General features: G+C 46.4%; 1 protein-coding gene across 2 annotated transcripts in view; it reads right to left on the bottom strand.

Moving 5' to 3' along the window:
• DLGAP3 (DLG associated protein 3) overlaps positions 1–22,465 on the bottom strand; it is a 555,041-nt gene that overhangs the window by 146,170 nt on the left and 386,406 nt on the right. For both annotated transcript variants that reach the window (XM_060784572.2, XM_060784573.2), the window contains exon 3: positions 2,283–3,381. In XM_060784572.2, the coding sequence (XP_060640555.1) occupies positions 2,283–3,311 (1,029 nt within the window). In that variant the 5' untranslated portion in view covers positions 3,312–3,381. The remainder of the gene's footprint in view (positions 1–2,282; positions 3,382–22,465) is intronic.

Below are 22,465 nucleotides of genomic sequence, written 5' to 3'. Positions count from 1 at the left end.
GGAAGCATTTCTTTCCTTGTCCCAAGTTGCCCTTATTTTGTTCAATTTCCCTCCTCATTAGAGTATAAGAAGCTATTGATCGGACCTAGACAAGAGCCTGCATGAAAAAAGAGGGAGACAGGAGGAAGGTGGTTCTTCTTAATGGTTTGTTTGGGCATATTTTGTATTAGCCACAGGGCAGTGCGGGGGCGCACTGGCTTCTTGGTAAGCGGTTGCAGCCAGCTCTTCAACTCTCCGTCCTTTTCAGAGAGAGATAGCTGCCTTGATCACTCCCCGGCTTTGTGCTTTCTTGCAAGGAGAGGCTATTATAGCCTTGACATTTCTCTAATCACCTACATCAAGGTGTATTGCTGTGCCGCATTCTGGGAAAGGGAGAAAGAGCAAAGGAAAAACAGCAAAGCGGCCAAAGGAGGGATACAGCCTTCTGGATCAGCAGGAGGGACCCTTATTTATTATTATTTATTTACTTACTTACGATCAGGCCCGTAGCGAGGGGGGGGGGGGGTTTAGGGGTTCACCCCCCCCCCCCGAAATGTTTCAGATTTTTTAAAAAAACCTGGTTTACTCATGAATGTTAACTGGTTAACCAAATCCCCCTGCTAAGTCTATGAGATGCAAAAAATCAAGAGTCCCTCCAGAACTGCAAGCACTATCTCAAGCAAATATTGGCAATTTATTCACACTGACATTACTTGCAGCAATAGCCGATGTAGTTGTTCTGGTACAGCTGTACCAGGAGCTCCAACTTTATTTGCTTTGTATTAAATGTTTGCTTGCAGTCCTAGGTTTCAGGGACTCTGCAGATAGGTGGCTTCTTTGGTTGCAGTCATAGGGCAAGTCACCTGTCCATCATTGTTAAGTTTTGAAACCTGAGGTTTCACTTAGTTGGGGATAAACAGCACTCTCTAGGAATTTGCTAGGTGATTCTATGGGATGCCCCACTGGGAGTGACTATAGAATCGCTCCTGAGGAATTAGTATATTTGTAGACAGCATATCTCTCCAGGAATATCTAGGTCCCCCAAAACATGCTGGTGTCAGAATAGTGTTGCTTTATGGGATTCAGGTGTACTCCCAGTTTCAGGTAATTGTGGTCCAGGTGAGAACTTCTTTCCCTATGGATTCAAGGGCCTTATTGTCCCCCTTCTCCACTCCAGAGGACAGGAGCAGGATTCAAAACGATCTTGACAGATTAGAGAGATGGGCCAAAACTAACAAAATGAAGTTCAACAGGGAGAAATGCAAGATACTCCACTTAGGCAGAAAAAAAATGAAATGCAAAGATACAGAATGAGGGATGCCTGGCTCGGGAGCAGTACGTGTGAAAATGATCTTGGAGTTCTTGTGGACAAAAAGTTAAACATGTGCCAACAATGTGATGTGGCGGCAAAAAAAGCCAATGGGATTTTGGCCTGCATCAATAGGAGCATAATGTCTAGATCTAGGGAAGTCATGCAACCCCTCTATTCCACTTTGGTTAGACCACACCTGGAATATTGTATCCAATTCTGGGCACCACAATTCAAGAGAGATATTGACAAGCTGCGTCCAGAGGAGGGCAACTAAAATGATCAAGGGTCTGGAGAACAAGCCCTATGAGGAGCGGCTTAAAGAGCTGGGCATATTTAGCCTGAAGAAGAGAAGGCTGAGAGGGGATATGATAGCCATGTATAAATATGTGAGAGGAAGTCACAGGGAGGAGGGAGCAAGCTTGTTTTCTGCTTCCTTGTAGACTAGGACACGGAACAATGGCTTCAAACTACAAGAAAGGGGATTCCATCTGAACATGAGGAAGAACTTTCTGACTGTGAAAGCCATTCAGCAGTGGAACTCTCTGCCCTGGAGTATGGTGGAGGCTCCTTCTTTGGAAGCTTTTAAACAGAGGCTGGATGGCCATCTGTCAGGGGTGATTTGAATGTAATATTCCTGCTTCTTGGCAGGGTGTTGGACTGGATGGCGCATGAGGTGTCTTCGAACTCTTTGATTCTATGATTCTATGATTCTTGTTATCATGTGTCTTCAAGGTGACACTGCTGTATGGTGATTATATTGTAAGATTTTCCTTACTGTTCCCTTTCTCTGAGGCTGAAAACTGTTTTGCATACCTGAGTGGATGATCTCTCAATGTCTCAGCCCAATGCTCTAACCAGTCCACTCGACTTGCTAATTCTTCATCCTAGGATTCTATAGGAGATAGCCATGACATTTAAAATGGAATTTAAATCCCTAAATATATTGTTTAAAGGGGCCTTAAAGCTGGGAGGCCTCTACCCACCTCCTTACCTGAAGATAATGATAGGATCGTTCCTTGGCTTTCGCCTCTTGGAGCATCAAGGGTTTCTCCGGGCCGCCTCCTGAGCTGGGGTAGGCCTCCCGTGCTTGGCTGACCGTCATGGTGTGCCAGGAACTCCGCTTGAGCGTCTGGCCATCCAGGGACATGGACATCCCAGCGCAGGCCAAACACTTTCCTTCTCCCCCTCCGCTCTTCAAACTCTTCAGGGTCAAGTCTCTGAAGGCACTTTCGGGAGCATCAACGCAGAACTGGGTGGCCTGGTCCACGGCATGTTGCCTTCCGGACACCATGTAGCTGCTGTCACTGTCCAAGTTATCATCTGAGCTCCACCAACCCATCATCTTGTTCCGGTGGCGAGAGGAGGAGGAATCCAGCTTGCGGTCTTTGCTTTTGCTGCGTTTGCCATGGCGCGACTGGCGATGGTGGTGGTGTGAATGATGGGGGTGGTGAAACCCAGACTCACCGCCCCGGCCTTCCATCTTGGTGCCGTTGAACTCCCGCTTGGAGGGGGCTTCCAAGGAGTGGGACTTGGCGAAGAGCTTCTGGACCGAATGGACGAGGTGTCGGATGCGGCTGGGACTCTCACTGCGGGGCTGCTCCGTGCTGCTGGCACGTTGGTACTGCAAGGTGTGAAAGCCGTCGTGGTGCAGGGGCAGCTGCTGCTTCTCAAATTGGTCGAGGAGAGTCGGGGGCAGACGGTTGATCTTGCTGGATGGATGAGCGGCCGCCATGCACTCGTCACAGGAGTCGTACGGCTGGGGGGCGTGGTGCATCCTAGGGAAGGTGCTGCTGCTGCTGCTGGCGGCTGAGGGGGGCTCCGTTAGGCTGAGGGGGGCCTCGGCAGAACTCCGGGATGGGCAGTAGTGGTCCAAGGAACAAGGCTCGCTGGGGCTAAGGAGGTATGGCTGGCGTGATTCCTGGCTATGGTGGATGTATTCCATCGGCTGGTCACAGGCCTCCGGGACGCAGCGGCAAGGGTGTTCGCGTGACTGGCTGCGCTCGCCATGGTAGCTCCTCATGGTGTCATAACCTGCTCATCTTGTCGTCCAGGGGTGGTGGGGGTAGCGATTGAAGAAGAACACACAGCACCTGCAGAAAGATACCACCAAAACAATATGGTGTTATCACAAGGGAGACATTTTGATGATAACAATTCACAGTGGGGAAAGGGCTAGATCTGGGCCATTTTTTTCTTAAAGTACTCAGCTAGAGTTACAGATCTGAATCTTGCTGTGTGACTGGGCTAGAGCGGAGCCTTGCAGCCTCAGAATTGATAGGATTTACCTAGTTCAGTGGTTCTCAACCTGGGGGTCGGGACCCCTGTGGGGGTCATGAGGAAGTGTTAGAGGGGTCACCAAAGACCATCAGAAAACAGAGTATTTTCTCCTTGTCATGGGTGTACTGCGTGGGAAGTTTGGTCCAATTCTGTCATTGGTGGGGTTCAGAATGCTATTTCATTGTGGGTGAACTATGAATCCCAGCAACTACAACTCCCAAATGTCAAGGTCTATTTTCTCCAAACTCCCCCAGTGTTCACATTTGGGCATATTGATTATCTGTGCCAAGTTTGATCCAGATCCATCACTGTTTGAGTCCACAGTGTTCTATGGATGTAGGTGAACTACAACTTCAAAAACTCAAGGTCAGTGTCCACCAGACTCTCCCAGTATTTCTCTTGGCTATGGGAATACTAATAATAATAGTGTGCCAAGTTTGATTCAATTCCATCATTGGTGGAGTTCAAAAGGCTCTTTGATTGTAGGTGAACTATAAATCCCAGCAACTCAAACATTCCCAAATGACAAAACCAATCCCCTCCAACCCCACCAGTATTCAAATTTAGGCGTATCAGGTATTTGTGCCAAATTTGGTCCAGCGAATGAAAATACATCCCGCATATCTGATATTTATATTACTATTCATAACAGTAGCAAAATTAAAGAAGTAGCAACGAAAATAACGTTATGGCTGGGGGTCACCACAACGTGAGAACCTGTACTAAGGGGTCGCACCATTAGGAAGGTTGAGAACCACTGACCTAGTTGTTGACTTATATTTTCAGAAATGGATCCAATGCTCTAGTGGGGAATTGTCAACAGGATTCTAAACTAACCAACAAGATTCCAAACTAACCAACAGGATTCCAGCCATAGTTGTACCCTCCCCAAAGTATGGATCTTCCATTTTATCAAATGTCAAATGGGTCCTGATGTTTTGTCTTTTCCAGCCTAACAATATGACCTCTTATGGTAGCTGGTTGTTCTGTCCGTGACGCAGTGAAGAACAGTTTAGTCCAATTTTTTAAATTGTTCAAAGTCTTAAACCATATTTGCATATTGTTACTTTCACATGTAAATACAAGTTGAGTTGTCCTTACCTAAAATGCTTTGGACAAGAAGTCTTTCAGATTTTGGAATAATTGTAATTGCATATATATAGTGGATTGATGAACAGAAGGAAAGAGGGCTAGTCGCATTTTAAGTGTTTGCTGATTTTTTGTCGAAGGACTGTCAGTGCACTTTCCATTCTCTTGAGGTAAAGGTAAAGGTAAAGGTAGTCCCCTGACATTAGGTCCAGTGATGTCTGACTCTGGGGTGTGGTGCTCATCTCCATTTCTAAGCCGAAGAGCCAGCGTTATCCGTAGACACCTCCAAGGTCATGTGGCTGGCATGACTGCATGGAGCACCGTTACCTTCCCGCCAGAGCGGTACCTATTGATCTACTCACATTTGCATGTTTTCGAACTGTTAGGTTGGCAGAAGCTAGGGCTGACAGTGGAAGCTCACACCGCTCCCCGGAATCGAACCTGCGACCTTTCGATCAACAAGCTCAGCAGCTCAGTGCTTTAACCCACTGCGCCACCGGGGGCTCCTTCCATTCTCTTAGTAAAGTGGATTCCTGCCCCCAGGAATCTTTTTCTTTCTTTCTGGGTTAGACACTGGTGGTGGCCATTAGGGCTGCTTTGTGCTCACCGTTTAGGCTGTTTCCAGGACACCAGCCGTATTGTGTGCAGCAAAAGGTGAGTGCAGAAGTATCTTGGGTGTATGTCTGCCTTTACAAGGGCCTTGTGTAAACTGAGTCTGCCCTCCCATCCCCTTCTTCTCTCTCCTCCATCAAGGCTCCTTGTAAAAACATCCAGTATGTGTGTGACTAGCCCCCTTTCCCCAGAAGTGAAGGTGAGTGGCCGGAAGCAAGAAATGTAGGGTTTTGAGTATTCTGGATTTCCAGATAAGGGAGGAAAAATCCACACTACTTTGAGCAGCCCTTTGAAGATTTGAGGCAAAGGTCATATTGTGCATTTCTGGATCCTATTACATTCTATTCCACAACTATATAGTAGGTTTGGGTAACCACGGAAAAAATTGGTTCTAAACTCGTTTCGTTTTTAGGGGGCCCTTGCATTTCGTTTTTTTAAAGAATTCCGAAATTTTCCTTTAAAAAAGTTCGAAATATACGAAATTTCGTAAAATTAGGAATCGATTCGTTAATGGCGGACGCGATTGTGCAATATGCTAAAAAACCCTCCAAATGGGACAGGGGGAACTTCTGAAGCTTCCCTCTCCCTCTGTTGTTGATTGTTGGTGTGATAATTTATTTTTTATCACTGATAAAACAAACAACAACTATAAAACTTGCACCAGACATACGGAAATAATTACGAAACAATTTCGAAACAATTTCGAAACAATTACGAAGCAATTACGAAACAATACGAAATAAATTGGAAAATTGTTTCGATTTTTAATTACTCCTCAAAGTAGTCCTGCATAGCTCAATATTGGATCGTAAGCTAATTTAAATACGAATTAATAACGAATTACGAAATTAACGAACGAAACTGCCCAAGCCTACTATATAGATATGAGTAATAACCTAAGGCTGCATGTCACTATCATTAAGAACTCTGGGCCAAAAGCAAGATGCTGGCTGCTGAAGCTGATGAACAACTGCATTGCATCCTGTCGGACCCCCAAAATCTGGAGGAAAGCAAGCCATCTTGAAACCAGACAAAGACTGTAATGATCCAAAAGGCTATAGACGAATCTCATTGCTGTGCCATCTTTACAAAGTTCTGGAGAGACTAACTTTGCACAGAATTGTGGAAAAAATAGACCCATGTCTGATTCCACAGCAAGCTGGCTTCAGGAAAGGCAAAAACTACACATCACAAGTGTTGAACCTGACTCAGCATATAGAAGATGGCTTTGAAAGGCAGCAGATTATAGGAGCTGTCTTCATAGACTTGTCAGCAGCTTATGACACTGTAAATCACCACCTTCTCCTGAGAAAAACATATAATATCACAAAGGACTACCACCTCACCCGCTTCATAGGAAATTTGCTACAAAACAGGAGCTTTTTGTTGAATTCCGGGGTCAGAGAAGCAGATGGTGAAAACTGAAGAATGACCTGTCTCAGGGGAGTATGCTCACTTTATCAATGTTTAACATTTAGATAAATCAGCCACTGCCAGAAGGGACAGAGAGTTTCATCTATGCTTACGATCATGCCATCACCGCTCAAGCAGGGAGCTTTGAAATGGTTGAACAGAAGTTCTCCAAAGCTTTAAAGGTAAAGGTAAACATTAAGTCCAGTCATGTCTGACTCTGGGGTGTGGTGCTCATCTCCATTTCTAAGCCGAAGAGCCGGCGTTGTCTGTAGACACCTCCAAGGTCATGTGGCCGGCATGACTGCATGGAGCGCCGTTACCTTCCCGCCGGAGCGGTACCTATTGATCTACTCACATTTGCATTTTTTCGAACTGCTAGGTTGGCAGAAGCTAGGGCTGACAGCGGAAGCTCACGCCGCTCCCCGGAATCGAACCTGCGACCCTTCGATCAACAAGCTCAGCAGCTCAGTGCTTTAACCCACTGCGCCACCGGGGGCTCCAAAGCTTTAGGTGCTCTTAATGCCTATTACAGAGAAAACCAGCTGATTCCTAATCCACCTAAAACACAGATGTGTGCTTTTCATCTTAAGAACAAACAAGCATCTCAAGTTCTGAGGATTACCTGGGAAGGAAGGAAGCCATGGCTGATACCAAATGTGAGTATGGCAGCACCAAAATACTAAAATACCTAGGCGTCACTCCGGACCATTCTCTGATTGATAAGAAACATGGGTGCTAGAAATAATATCATTCGAAAGCTGACTAGCGCAACCTGGGGATCACAACCAGATACTGTGAAGGCATCTGCTCTTGTGCTTTGCTACTCTGCTGGTGAACATGCATGCCCAGTGTGGAATACATCTCACCACATTAAATCACTGGAGAAATTACACTGTTTAGCCTGACATCCGTCGGGAAGTAGCAGCCGATAATGAAAAGACCAAGGCAGTAACATCTTCGGTCCATCCCCTGTTCGAATACCAGCCAGCATACCGACATCTTAACTCAAGAAATCATTTTCTAAGATCTACAGAGATACTCGCAGGAACACCTCAGCAAGTTAGAGTCCAAAAGTGGCAGGCTAAAACCCAGAATCTCAAGCCATGGCTGATACCAAATGTGAGACTCCCTCCTGGGCACACAGAAGACAGGGCAACTTGGAAGGTGCTGAAAAGGCCTCACTCTGGCACTACGAGATGCAGAGCCAACCTTAAGAAATGGGGCCAGAAAGTGGAGTCCACGATATGCAAATGTGGAGAAGACCACAGACCATCTATTACAATGCAGCCTGAGCCTCGCCGCATGCACAATGGAGGGCCTTCTTATAGCAACATCAGAGGCACCCCAAGTGGCCAGCAACATCAGAGGCACCCCAAGTGACCAGCTACTGGTCAAAGGACATTTAGTATAATACCAAGTTTTTTAAACTTTTATGTTTTTTAAATACATTACAACTGCACACTTGCTTTGCTTCTGATACTATAAATAAATACTCTAGCATTGCATTTGAGGAAATGGATTGATATCCCCAAATGTTAATGCTAAAATATAAATCTTTTAGTCTTAAAGACTGATAGATTTTCTTCCTCGTCTTCCTATTTATCTTCTATCTTTCTCTCTTTCTGTTTTAAAATCAGAATGCTACAAGCCTCGGGACTGTGTTTACTTAATTATTGTACAAAAGGAAACAGTTTAAAAATCAAAATCAAACCCCAATGTATTCAAAAGAACATGCTAGCAGATAATAAACTGAAAATGCAGCAAGGAGAAACTATGCATTCGCTTCTAGGAAAGGCAACCAAGCATCTTGATAGGTGCCCATGGGAAGTTGATTTCTACGGCTGGGTTCCAACATTGCTGTTGGGAAGCATAAATAACTGCCGGCGGAGTTACATTCCCCTTGCATTATGCTCTCCCTATGCTGAATATCAATGTAGTGCAACGTATGTGGAGCAACGGTCAATACGCATGGCTGACACAGCATTGCGCAATGACTCTGAAATGAAAGTGCAATATTAATGCACAGTCACAGGGTCTGTAAATGTAAAATTCCACTCTGCTTCCATCCTCTGGATATCTAGCATATCTGAGATCTATGTGTGTCACAGACAAGATTGCTGGCCTATATGCCATATGCTTAAACCTTGAAACATTTATGAGTTCCTCTGTCCGTGGAGTAATCGAAAGTGGGCATTTGTATTTCCAGTATACAGGTATAAATCCATTAACTAAGGAGATAGGCTTCTGGGCAGAACACTTGGTCCCAGAGGAAGAAATAACACAGAACTGATATGGATAGGTTCTCAATGGCACAAAAAGGAAGAGCAGTTCAACTTATTTCAGTAAACTTTTCAGCTAAAACTAACAATATTCACAGGTGAAAAGAAATAGGCTGTCAGGTGGTCCTTGTATAGAGACAAAAACATTTTGAACCTGTAGAAGCAATTTGAAAACTTCTTCCAAAGTGCTTCCATGTGCATGTATTCAACTAACATCTTCATTTACGACGACCCTATACATTTCATACTGTGCTGGTCATAGGCGGCCCTAGGTAATTTTCAATGGTAAGCAAACAGTATTTTGCCCCCCCCCCCCCCCCAACCAATCATTGATATATATTTTCTGTTTGTCGTGGGAGTTCTGTGTGCCATATTTGGTTCATTTCCATCATTGGTGGAGTTCAGAATGCTCTTTGATTGTAGGTGAACTATACATCCCAGTAACGACACTTGCCGCACTTGCTCCCTTGCCTGGCCCGCTTTGGGTCCGGAGGTGTGCCTGAAGACCCCAGCATGTGCACCAAAAGTCACCTCTTCTCCTGACTTTCTCCTCAGCCATTGGGACCGAGAGAGAGAGAGAGACAGAGGTGGAGGTGCCCACCTTTCCTGAAGGTAGACGCAAAAACAAAGGAGGGAGCAGAGGTGGGAGATACCTCCAGCCGGAGGGGCTCTCTCTCTCTCTCTTGGTCCCAATTGCTGAAGAGAAAGTCAGAAGTAGAGGCGACTTTTGGTGTGCACGCTGGGGTCTTCAGACACGCCTCCGGACCCGAAGCGGGCCAGGCGCGGCGGCTCCGCCCCTTGGCCCACCCGCAGATTGAGGAGAGGAGAGGAGAGGAGGCGGGTGGAGCGCCGGGGGATTGGGAAAGGGAGTCGATCATGGGGAAGGGATCGAACGTGGAGAATGATTGAGCACCGGCTCTGCTTGCGCACCCGTTGGCCGGGTGGAGCAGGAATGAGAGGGGCTAGGCGAGGCTCAAGGGCCCCGCCCCTTTGGGAAGAGGATCGCCCAGCAGCGAGGCAAGAAAGCTGAGGCTCCCCCCGGACTGCTAGGGCTGTTGTGAGCTGCCGGGATGCTCCTCAAGTGGCAGTCAAGGGGCATTTACAGAGGCACCTCTGCACCCCTGGCAAAAAAAAAAGTGTTCTGCGACCGCTTACTTCGCGTAATGGATGAGCCGCCCCTGGTGCTGGTACAGCTGTACCAGAAGCTCCAACTTTATTTTCTTTCTGTTATCTGTTTGCAGTCATAGGGCAGGCCTCCTGTCCATCATAATTAAGCTTTGGTTCAGGGCTCTGGGAGGGAAAGGAGCCATTTTTTGGGGGCAGTCTCACATAAGGAAGCTAAACTATAGGATGTAGACCAGCTCGTCCTGTAGAAAAGCTTCTTTTCTCAAGAACATCCGTGGAAACAGAAACAGAAATTCCAGGGAAAAGGTCCCAAAGCTCTGGCTGAGAGCTCACAGCCTCTCAGCCTTACAGCAACCAGAGGGAAAACAACCCTGAGGTTTTCAAAGAATTATCTGAGGGAGGACAGCACTACAGATCCAAGGAACTCCATCTGAAATACCTACAAGCCTCGGCTGGTAGGTCTACTCGATACCCAGACGCATTTGGAATCGGTAGTAGGACCCACACCAATGAGGCATAGATAGTAAACAGCCTGGGAGAGGTTAAATAGGGTTTTTTTTTTCCTACAGAGAAAGTACAGTTAATCAAAGTCAGGTGCCAGTCCATTGAGGACTAGACTAAGAAAGCCTTGAAGTGTTGTTTGAATCATTGAAGATTTGTTGTTTGTTCCATAATAAAGACTTTATTGCATTATCAAAGACTCTAAAGACCATTACTTCAGAAAAATCCCTAAGAACCTCTCTTTGAGGTGCCCTGGCTTCCCGCTGGGCTTAAAGTATACGTCCTATAGAAAAGACAGCTGTTACAGGCCCAGCGCGCAACAGAACACATACATATTCTTAGATAAGGAACACCCAGAGCAGGTTTTTATAATTATTTCCTCTGAAAAATAGCCTCCTGGAATTTGTTAATGGTCTCCCATCCGAGAACTGACCAGAGCTGACTCTTTTTATCTTCCAAGATGGAATTGGGTGCCATTAGGGTATTTATGCTTTCCAAAGTATATATCTGGAGATTGGTTTTGCTTCAACAGAAAAGGCGAAACTACAACTCCCAGGATTCCATAACATTGAGCTATGGAAATCAAAGTAGTGTCAAACTGCAATAATTCTGCAGTGTAGATCAGTGGTTCTCAATCTTCATAATGCCGCAACTCCTTAGTACAGTTCCTCATGTTGTGGTGACCCCCAAACATAAAATTATTTTTGTTGCTACTTCATAATTGTAATATTGCTACTGTTACGAATCGTAATGTAAATGTCTGATAAGCATAATGTATTTTCATTCACTACGCCCAAATTTGAATAATATATGTTTAGATTGTTTAGATTTGGATGAGATGTGTTTTATTGTTTACCTGTGTAGCGTTGAATTTTTGCTGGATTTGTAAGCTGCCTTGAGTCCCCTCCGGGGTCAAGAAAAGCAGGGTAGAAAGGAAGTAAATAAATATATAAAAATGCAAACTAAAACACCCACTATTTTTTAACCTAAGGAAACATCTCTTTACATCCTCTATGGCAGTGTTTTGGCATCTTCCTCATGCCACGACCCCTTAATACACTTCCTCATGTTGTGGTGACCCCCAACCATAAAATTATTTTCGTTGCTACTTCATAACTGTAATTTTGCTACTGTTATGAATCGTAATGTAAATATCTCATATGCAGGATGTATTTTCATTCACTGGACCAAATTTGGCACAAATACCTGATACACACAAATTTGAATACTCATGGGGTGGCGTGTAGGTTGATTTTGTCATTTCAGATTGCAGTTGCTGGGATTTATAGTTCACCTACAATCAAAGAGCATTCTGAACTCCACCAACGATGGAATTGAACCAAACTTGGCACACAGAACTCTCATGACTAACAGAAAATACTGGAAGGGTTTGGTGGATATTGACCTTGAGTTTTGGAGTTGTAGTTCACCCACATCCAAAGAGCACTGTGGACTCAAACAATGATGGATCTGAACCAACATTGGCACAAATACTCAGTATGGCCAAATGTGAACACTGGTGGAATTTGGGGAAAATAGACCTTGACATTTGGGAGTTGTAGTTGCTGGGATTTATAGTTCAACTACAATCAAAGAGCATTCGGAACCCCACCAATGATAGAATCGGGCAAACTTCCCACACAAAACCCCAATGCCTTGAAGGGACTTGTTGGTGCCAGCCTCCCTCCAGCCTCACACTTTTTCCTTGCCTGCACATGTGCACCACACTGCCATGTGCCGAGCATGCCCGCTCTCCCCTTCCTGCTTGGAGTTTCAGAAATAGACCCCTCCCTTGACTGCGAGGCTGGCCAATCACGGCTTTTTGTGGAAGGATTCACAGTCTGTTTCCAAAAAGGGAGAGAAGGGCAGGCAGAGAGATCTTTAGCCTTCTCTGCCAAAGGGGTTCCTAAGACCATCAAAAATATGTTTTCTGATGGTCTTTGGTGACCCCTCTAAAACCACCTTACAACCCACCCAGGATTCCCGACCCACAGGTTGAGAAATGCTGCATTAGGCTTTCCAAAGTCTATATCTCTAGATTTGTTTTGCTTTGACAGAGAAGGCAAAACTACAACTTCCAATATTCCATAGCACTGAGCCATGGAAGTCAAAGTAGTGTCAAACTGCAATAATTCTATAGTATAGATGCACCTGAAGGCATACAGTCAGAGGCGGCCCTAGGTAATTTTCAACGGTAAGCAAACAGTATTTTGGCACCCCCCCCCCCCCAACCAATCACTGATATATATTTTCTGTTCGTCGTGGGAGTTCTGTGTGTCATATTTGGTTCAATTCCATCATTGGTGGAGTTCAGAATGCTCTTTGATTGTAGGTGAACTATACATCCCAGTAACTATAACTCGCATATGTCAAGGTCTATTTTCCCTCAAGAGCGCCCCTGGGCAAAATCAACTATACTGCGAATGTTCTTGTGGGTTTTTTCGGGCTATATGGCCATGTTCTAGAGGCATTTCTCCTGACGTTTCGCCTGCATCTATGGCAAGCATCCTCAGAGGTGAGGTCTGCTGGAACAGGGAAAAAAGGGTTTATATATCTGTGGATCGCAGCGCTCTCTGGACCATCCTCCACAAAATCGGGTGCCCAAACAAATTTGTGAACATCCTGCGGCTCCTCCACGATGACATGAAGGCAACAGTCTTGGACAGCAGTGGCTCCCAAAGTGACCCATTTAAGGTGGAATCAGGTGTCAAACAGGGATGTGTTATTGCCCCAACTCTATTCTCCATCTTCGTCGCTATGATACTTCACCTTGTTGATGGGAAGCTTCCCACCGGAGTGGAAATAATCTATCGGACAGATGGCAAGCTATTCAACCTCAGCAGACTGAAAGCCAAAACCAAGGTTACAACAACAGCTGTTATAGAACTCCAGTATGCTGATGACAATGTCGTCTGTGCGCATTCAGAAGAAGATCTACAAGCCACTCTAAACACCTTCGCAGAAGCATACGAGAAGCTCGGCCTGTCACTGAACATTGAGAAAACCAAGGTGCTGTTCCAGCAGTCGCCAGCCAATCCCTCTCCAATGCCAGTAATACAGCTTAATGGTGTCACATTAGAAAATGTGGACCATTTCCGCTACCTTGGCAGCCACCTCTCCACCAAAGTCGCCGAAATACAACACCGCCTGAGTTCTGCAAGTGCAGCATTTTCCAGAATGAAGCAGAGAGTGTTTGAGGACCGGGACATCCGTAGGGATACCAAGGTGCTTGTTTATAAAGCTATTGTCCTCCCAACCCTGCTATATGCCTGTGAGACGTGGAGTGTCTACAGACGTCACATGCAGCTCCTGGAACGTTTCCATCAGCGCTGCCTCCGGAAAATCCTGCAAATCTCCTGGGAAGACAAGCGGACAAATGTCAGCGTGCTGGAAGAAGCAAAGACCACCAGCATTGAAGCGATGGTCCTCCAACATCAACTCCGCTGGGCCGGCCACGTTGTCCGGATGCCCGACCACCGTCTCCCAAAGCAGTTGCTCTACTCTGAACTTAAGAACGGAAAACAGAATGTTGGTGGACAGGAAAAGAGATTTAAAGATGGGCTCAAAGCCAACCTCAAAAACTCTGGCATAGACACTGAGAACTGGGAAGCCCTGGCCCTTGAGCGCTCCAGCTGGAGGTCAGCTGTGACCAGCAGTGCTGCAGAATTTGAGGAGGCACGAGTGGAGGGTGAAAGAGAGAAACGTGCCAGGAGGAAGGCGCGTCAAGCCAACCCCGACCGGGACCGCCTTCCACCTGGAAACCAATGCCCTCACTGCGGAAGAAGATGCAGAGCAAGAATAGGGCTCCACAGCCACATACGGACCCACAAGGAAATCCATAATGGAAGACCATCTTACTCGTCCAACGAGGGATCGCCTAAAAAAAAAATATCTGTGGTTTATATATCTTTTTTCCCCAGTTCCAGCAGACCTCACCTCTGAGGATGCTTGCCATAGATGCAGGCGAAACGTCAGGAGAAATGCCTCTAGAACATGGCCATATAGCCCGAAAAAACCCACAAGAACTGAGTGATTCCAGCCATGAAAGCCTTCGACAATACATTATACTGCGAATGCTTACTTTGCATAATGGGTTGAGCCGCCCCTGCATACAGTCACAATGCAAGGCATATGATAAAGGTAAAGGTTTCCCCTGACATTAAGTCTTTTCGTGTCTGACTCTGGGGGTGGTGGTGGTGCGCATCTCCATTTCTAAGCTGAAGAGCCGGTGTTGTCCGTAGACACCTACAAGGTCATGTGGCCTGCATGATTGCACGGAGCACTGTTTCCTTCCTGCAGAAATGGTTCCTATTTATCTACTCACATTTGCATGTTTTTGAACTGCTAGGTTGGCAGAAGCTGGGGCTAACAGCAGAAGCTCACCCCACTTCTCAGATTCAAACCACCAACCTTTCGGCCAGCAAGTTAAGCAGCTCAGCGCTTTGACCCACTGCGCCACCGGGGGCTCTCCTAGGCATATGCGACACAGCTACACAAAGCACAGTATTGCATGAAGAACTGCACTGTGGAATCCTAATGCAAAATACAGGACACATAACTAAAAAAGGAAAGTGTAAGATGCATAACCATAATGAATAGAAGATGACTTGCAAAGGCAGAATATAGAAGAGCATGTGGTATCTATGCAACTCCACTTTTGCGCAATAGTGACTCTTTGGCCCCACATATGTGACGTACATGAGTAAATGTCCCTAAGTGAATTCCAGCCATTATGTTTGCGCTTGGACCTTGCCATGCCTGCCTTGAACCAGAGATCTGTGATATTTCCCCCTATGATTCAATCCCAGGGTTGCTATTGAGCTGAAACTCAATCGCTGCCAAGCCCGAGTGCACCATTTCCGCTTTATCATTTCATTCCTCCCCTTAAAGGGTACCGTGCGTGGGGAGGTGGATGGATTCATTTTTAGCCACTCATAAAAAATGCAAGAAGGAAAGGATGAATGAAGAGACCAGAGGAAAAGAAGGAGGGGGGGAGGGGGGAAAGACTTGCTGGTCCCGAATAAAAAGCCACAAGGTCACTCCATTCTCAGAGTAGATTTATGGGGGCTTCACACATCCAGGCTCTTACAAGTCACAAATCACACTTCAATTATTCATAAATATAAAACTGCGGCGTTAAAAATAGGAGGGGAAGCGACAGCAGGCAGCGGTGGCTGTCCTGACATCGGCAAGGGAATGGCCTTGTCAGTTAAACCAAGATGGGCTCCAGGTGTACATATTAATCCAGGAAATAGTGAATAATCCATGTCATGACCGAAACACATCACAGCCATATTAATATGTAAGCCTAGATGGGACTCTCTCTCTCTTCTGCCTGTAGTCCCCATCCCGGAATCTGATTTTCCCAATCTCAGAGTGAGGGATGAATCTCAGGGCAAGAGTACTATCTTGAAAACATTATTTTCAGTGCTTCTAAATGTATGTTACTGACTGCCATTCTCGCATGATGTCTAGGATGTCCAGGGGTTTCTTCTTCATATCTGCCGCCGTCTCCCAGATTATCGGCTCTCAAAATTTGGTCACAGGGACAGCACAAAAGAGTTCATCCACCATCTCAAGACAGAAGGAGGTCACTTTATAGTGGTGGCACTAGGCTCAAAAGAGCTCTGAGAGCATTAATACAATCAGGGGCGGCTCGTCCATTACGCGAAGTAAGCGGTCGCAGAACACTTTTTTTTGCCAGGGGCGCAGAGGCGCCTCTGTAAATGCCCCTCGACTGCCACTTGAGGAGCACCCCCTCAGCTCACAACAGCCCTAGCAGTCTGGGGGGAGCCTCGGCTTTCTTGCCTCACTGCCGGGCGATCCTCTTCCCAAAGGGGCCGGGCCCTTGAGCCTCGCCAAGCCCCTCTCGTTCCTGCTCCACCCGGCCACCGGGTGCGCGAGCAGAGCCGGCGCTCAATCGTTGTTCGTGTTCGATCCCTTCCCCATCACTGGCTCTCTTTCCCGATCCCCCGGCGCTCCACCCGCCTCCTCTCCTCTTCCAGGAGCTGCTGCACCTGGCCCGCTTCGGGTCCGGAGGTGTGTCTGAAGACCCCAGCGTGCACACCAAAAGTTGCCTCTTCTCCTGACTTTCTCTTCAGCCATTGGGACCAAAAGAGAGAGAGAGAGAGCCCCTCCGGCTGGAGGTATCTCCCACCTCCGCTCCATCCTTTGTTTTTGCGCCTACCTTCAGGAAAGGTGGGCATCTCCACCTCTCTCTCTTTCTCTCTCTCTCTCGGTCCCAATAGCTGAGGAGAAAGTCAGGAGAAGAGGTGACTTTTGGTGCACACGCCGGGGGTCTTCAGGCACGCCTCCGGACCCAGAGCGGGCCAGGCAAGGGAGCAAATGCGGCAAGTGTAGTTACTGGGATTTATAGTTCACCTACAATCAAAGAGCATTCTGAACTCCACCAATGATGGAATTGAACCATATATGGCACACAGAACTCCCATGACGAACAGAAAATATATATCAGTAATTGGTTCGGGGGGGGGGGGGGGGGGCGGGGCACCAAAATACTGTTTGCTTACCATTGAAAATTACCTAGGGCCGCCTCTGAATACAACATTGCAACACAGATCAGCTCCAACTTAATTACAATAAAACCAAAATCATGGCTTTCACTAATAGGCCCAGGACTTACTCTTGGAGCATAGATGGTCATAAAACTGAACAAGTTACATCCTTCAAATATCTACGTGTAGTTCTCCAATCTAATGGTAGCAGAAGAGCTCATGGGGATCAAGTATCCAACACCGCGCAGGGGAGCTCAATTGCCATTCTTAAATATCTTAAGACAAGAGGGGGCCACTTCACACTGGCAGCACTCAAGCTGTTTGAAGCTAAGTCATTAGCCCAACTCTTGTATGGCGCTCAGCTGGGCCCCTTCCCCAGTTTTGCCCCATTAGAGCTGGTTCAAAGTTTCTGAGATCGGCCTTGCAGGTACCTAAATGTGTTTCTAATGCCACCCTGCGACTAGAGACGGGCTTTATGAGAGTGGAGGCTAGGGTGTGGGTGGCCATACTCAACCTCTGGCTCAGACTATCCCGTGCACCCTTTGGTCTTGCCCCACTAACCATGAAGGATGACTTCCAATCCACATGGAAACAGGCGATAGCATCAAAAATTTCCTCATTGGGATTTTCTCCAGGTCTACTATCGCTATGGATTACAATCAAGCCAAAGCACTTATTAAACAACGTATCACAGACACAGAGTGACAACTAGATCTGGCCTCGGTTCCAACCTTCCTTATCAATGAAGACAGCAGATATCTTGCCTCCCCTATGGCATATTTAACAAACTTAGAGGTTCATCTTCATCAAAGGGCTTTCACCCTGGCTCGATGCCACGCTCTCCCATCAGCTGTACTCGAAGGGCGCTACCGGAAGATCCCTTTCCCAGAGAGACTCTGCCCCTGTGACTTGGGTCATGTAGAAACAATAGAACATGTGCTCCTTCAGTGCCCGTTCTACAGGGATATCCGTGCCAGGCTTATCTTACCTCTGTTATACAAGTACCCAGGCCATTCAGGACAATTTTATACCTCCCTGCTACTTGCGGATATTAATTCAGCTACAACCTACAATGTTGCAAAGTTCTGTGCAGCAGCACACAAAATCCGTCAGGGAATGACTAGTCCCAAAAGTTAACTGTGTGTCCAGTAATCTTCTTCTCTGAATCTACGATTCAGTGATGGATCTGGGCATTTTATGTTTTTACCCTGTTTCCCCTCTGCTCCCTCACCCAAATTGTGCTCCAGTAGTTATATTTATATTTTTAATGTACCAAACATACCAAGTTCGTATGAAAATGTGACTCTATTTTCTGTGCTAGTCAATGACCAAAATAAATGATTTGATTTGATTTGATTGACTGGTGGCACTTAAACTTTTCAAAGCTAAACCAATCACACTGTGAAGTCTCTGCCTTTTCCTCTCCTCTGCTTCAGTTCCCCCTGTTCATAGGTTCTCCAATAGTGTAGATACCTTTCTTTGTATTAGTTTTTGGGTGGAGCATAACACCCCACAGAGGCCAGCCTTAGTTGGTCTATTCCATTTCCCTGTATAGAGCTCTTTGCAGGACTTCTCCCTTTTTTCTACAGCAGAGCTACTGCGATTTAGGCTTGGGATTGTCAGGTAATCCTAGGCCCAAGTAATTCAAACATGCATCCTTACCACCTGCATTCAGCAGTATTTTTATACCACCAGTCCAAAGGACAACAGAAACTTTTGGCCAGCCTAAGCTTCACAAGGAAGAAGATTGAGACAGTTTATAACCATTGCTTTGCACCGGAGGCAAGAGACTTTCAAAGAGTCCAGAAAGATGACTGCAACCAGCAAAGGCTCCTTTTGTAATGTATGTTTTAAGTTACCTTATGATAGTCCATACCTTGGGAAGTCTAACTTGGCCATGGTAGTCCACGCTCTGGTTACATCCCATATAGATTACTGCAACGCTTTCTATGTGGGGTTGCCTTTGAAGACTGTCCGGAAGCTTCAAATGGTCCAATGTTCGGCAGCCAGTTTACTAACAAGGGCGGCGCTCAGGGAGCATACAACTCCACTGCTGCGCCAGCTCCACTAGCTGCCAGTTTGCTACCGGGAACAATTCAAAGTGCTGGCTTTAGCCTATAAAGGCCTAAACGGTTCTGGCCCAACTCACCTGTCCAAATGCATCTCCTCCTATGAACCAACTAGGACATTAAGATCGACTGGGGAGACCCTGCTCTAGATCCCGCCTGCATCACAAGTACGTTTGGTGGGGACAAGAGACAGGGTCTTCTCAGTGGTGGCCCCTCGGCTGTGGAATGCTCTTCCTACAGAAATTAGATTGGCCCACTCCCTGTTAGCATTTCGGAGGAAAGTGAAGACCTGGTTGTTCGAGCAGGCATTTGAATAGGCAGTGTAACAATATAGGAATATGGAACAATTGGATGATGAGGCTGGATCTTGATTTTAACTATGAGACGATATGAGATGTTATATGATGTTTAATTGATTGTTATAATGCTATTGTTTTAATTGTTTTTAACTGTTTTATGATGTTTTAAGCATTGAATTTTGCTATTGTGAACCGCTCTGAGTCGCCCAAGGGCTGAGAAGAGCGGTATACAAATATAGTAAATAAATAAATAGTCCCGGATGGAGTTAACCCTTCATTCATCTTGTTTCAGTAAACTCATTTTGGTTATCTTTTCACCTTGCCTAAAGTGCCTCTGTTTGCTAAGGGTCTTAATCTTAACAGAAGATATACAAATAGCCCCCGAGTAAAGCCAGATGATATAGTTTTCCCAAAGGCTCGGACATGCCAACATGCGCACAAATGATGTATGGAGCCCAGCTTGGCCCCTTTTCAAATTATGCCCCACTAGAGCATGTTCAATCAAAATTCTTAAGATCAGCTCTAAAGGGTCCCAGATGTGTCTCTAATGCCACCCTGCGATTGGAGACAGGCTTTGTGAAAGTGGAGGTGAGAATATGGACAGCCATTCTCAACTACTGGCTACGCCTATCCTTCACCCCACTTGGTTTTGCCCCTCTAACCATGAAGGACGACTTTCAGACCACATGGACTAAAACACTGGTAGTAAAGATCACAACACTAGGTTTCTCCCAAGGACAATTGCTAAGCATGAGATGGGACCAAGCCAAGGATCTCATTAAGCAATGGGTCCTGAACATTGATTTTGTCATTTGGGAGTTGTAGTTGCTGGGATTTATAGTTAGCCTGCAATCAAAGAGCATTCTGAACTCCACCAATGATAGAATTGGGCCAAACTTGGCACACAGAACTCCCATGACCAACAAAAAATACTGGAAGGGTTTGGTGGGCATTGACCTTGAATTTTGGAGTTATAGTTAACCTACATCCAGAGAGCACTGTGGACTCAAACAATGATGAATCTGGACTAAACGTAGCACGGATACTCAATGTGCTCAAATGTGAACACTGGTGGAGTTTGGGGAAAATAGTCCTTGACATTTTGGGAGTTGTAGTTGCTGGGATTTATAGTTCACCTACAATCAAAGAGCATTCTGAACTCCACCAATGATAAAATTGGGCCAAACTTCCCACACAGAACCCCCATGACCAACAGAAAATACTGTTTTCTAATGGTCCCTAGTGACACCTTTGAGCCCAGGTTGAGAACCACTGGTGTAGACCTTCATTGCCAGTGTGATGTCTCTAATCTTCACTATACTATTCACAATTTCAGACATCCATGGATGGCCTTGGGATGCATTCCCTGTGAATAAAGGGTTATCAGGGGCGGCTCGTCCATTACGCGAAGTAAGCGGTCGCAGAACCCTTTTTTTTGCCAGGGGCGCAGAGGCGTCTCTGTAAATGCCCCTCGACCGACACTTGAGGAGCACCCCTTCATCTCACAACAGCCCTAGCAGTCCGGGGGGGGGGGGGAGGCTCGGCTTTCTTGACTTGCTGCCAGGCAAGCCTCTTCCCAAAGGGGCGGGCCCTTGAGCCTCGCCTAGCTCCTCTTGTTCCTGCTCCACCCGGCCACTGGGTGCGCGAGCAGAGTCGGCGCTCAATCGTTCTCCATGTTCGATCCCTTCCCCATGACCGGCTCCCTTTCCTGATCCCCCAGCGCTCCACCCGCCTCCTCTCCTCTCCCCAATCCACGGGTGGGCCAAGGGGCGGAGCCGCCGCATCTGGCCCGCTTCAGGTCCGGAGGCGTGTCTGAAGACCCCAGTGTGCGCACCAAAAGTCTCCTCTTCTCCTGACTTTTTCTTCAGCCATTGGGACCAAGAGAGAGAGGGAGAGAGAGAGAGAGAGAGAGCGCCTCTCCGGTTGGAGGTATCTCCCACCTCCGCTCCCTCCTTTGTTTTTGCACCTACCTTCAGGAAAGGTGGGCATCTCCACCTCTGTCTCTCTCTTTCTCTCTCACTCTTGGTCCCAATGGCTGAGGAGAAAGTCAGGAGAAGAGGTGACTTTTGGTGCACACACCGGGGTCTTCAGGCACACCTCCAGATCCAAAGCGGGCCAGGCAAGGGAGCAAGTGCGGCAAGTGTAGTTACTGGGATGTATAGTTCACCTACAATCAAAGAGCATTCTCAACTCCACCAATGATGGAATTGAACCAAATATGGCACACAGAACTCCCACGACGAACAGAAGATATATATCAATGATTGGTTGGTTGGGGGGGGGGGGGGCAAAATACTGTTTGCTTACCGTTGAAAATTACCTAGGGCCGCCTCTGAGGGTTATCTAAGAGTTAGTAAGGTATGTTCAGATAATGTGACATATTGCAAGTGGTGCTGCATTTCGAAATTGCCATCCAATCTATTCAGCAATTGATTCAATGGATCTTCTCTAGCTGGACCTAACTAACAGGATTCCAGCCACTGGAGACGGACAATTTGTGAATTCTAGGCTTCTTCAGGAGACCAATAGTCTTGATAAATGTCGAGCTATTCTGTTTCTGTATTTCATGCCTTGTAATAGTGTTTCCTCTTCCACATCTAGCCATGACCTAGATATAGCTGTTTTTGTCCATGTGTGGGTGGCACTGCCTTCTCTCCCTGGCACCCCCTCTTTGAACTTTAATATTTCTACTCTTCACTCCTTTCTATATCCATGGTCTCTGTCTCACTTACTTCTATCTATCTATCTATCTATCTATCTATCTATCTATCTATCTCAACTATAGAAGAAAGGGGGAGAGAGGAGAGAAGGGAGAGAGAGACAGAAAGAAAGATTCAATCTGGTCAGAAATGAAACGAGGAAAGGAAAGATAGAGGAAACCTCATTGGTAAAACATACATGGAATTCCTAAATATGCCAAACTTTAGTCAGTGTAGACTCATACAATGCAGTTTAACTGCATTGAACTGTATTACCATTATTGTTGTTGTTGTTG

The sequence above is a fragment of the Anolis sagrei genome, chromosome X (assembly GCF_037176765.1).
Source record: "Anolis sagrei isolate rAnoSag1 chromosome X, rAnoSag1.mat, whole genome shotgun sequence".
Taxonomy (NCBI): domain Eukaryota; kingdom Metazoa; phylum Chordata; class Lepidosauria; order Squamata; family Dactyloidae; genus Anolis; species Anolis sagrei.
Note: the sequence above shows the minus strand (reverse complement) of the source record. Positions and strands in the feature narration are given on the sequence as shown.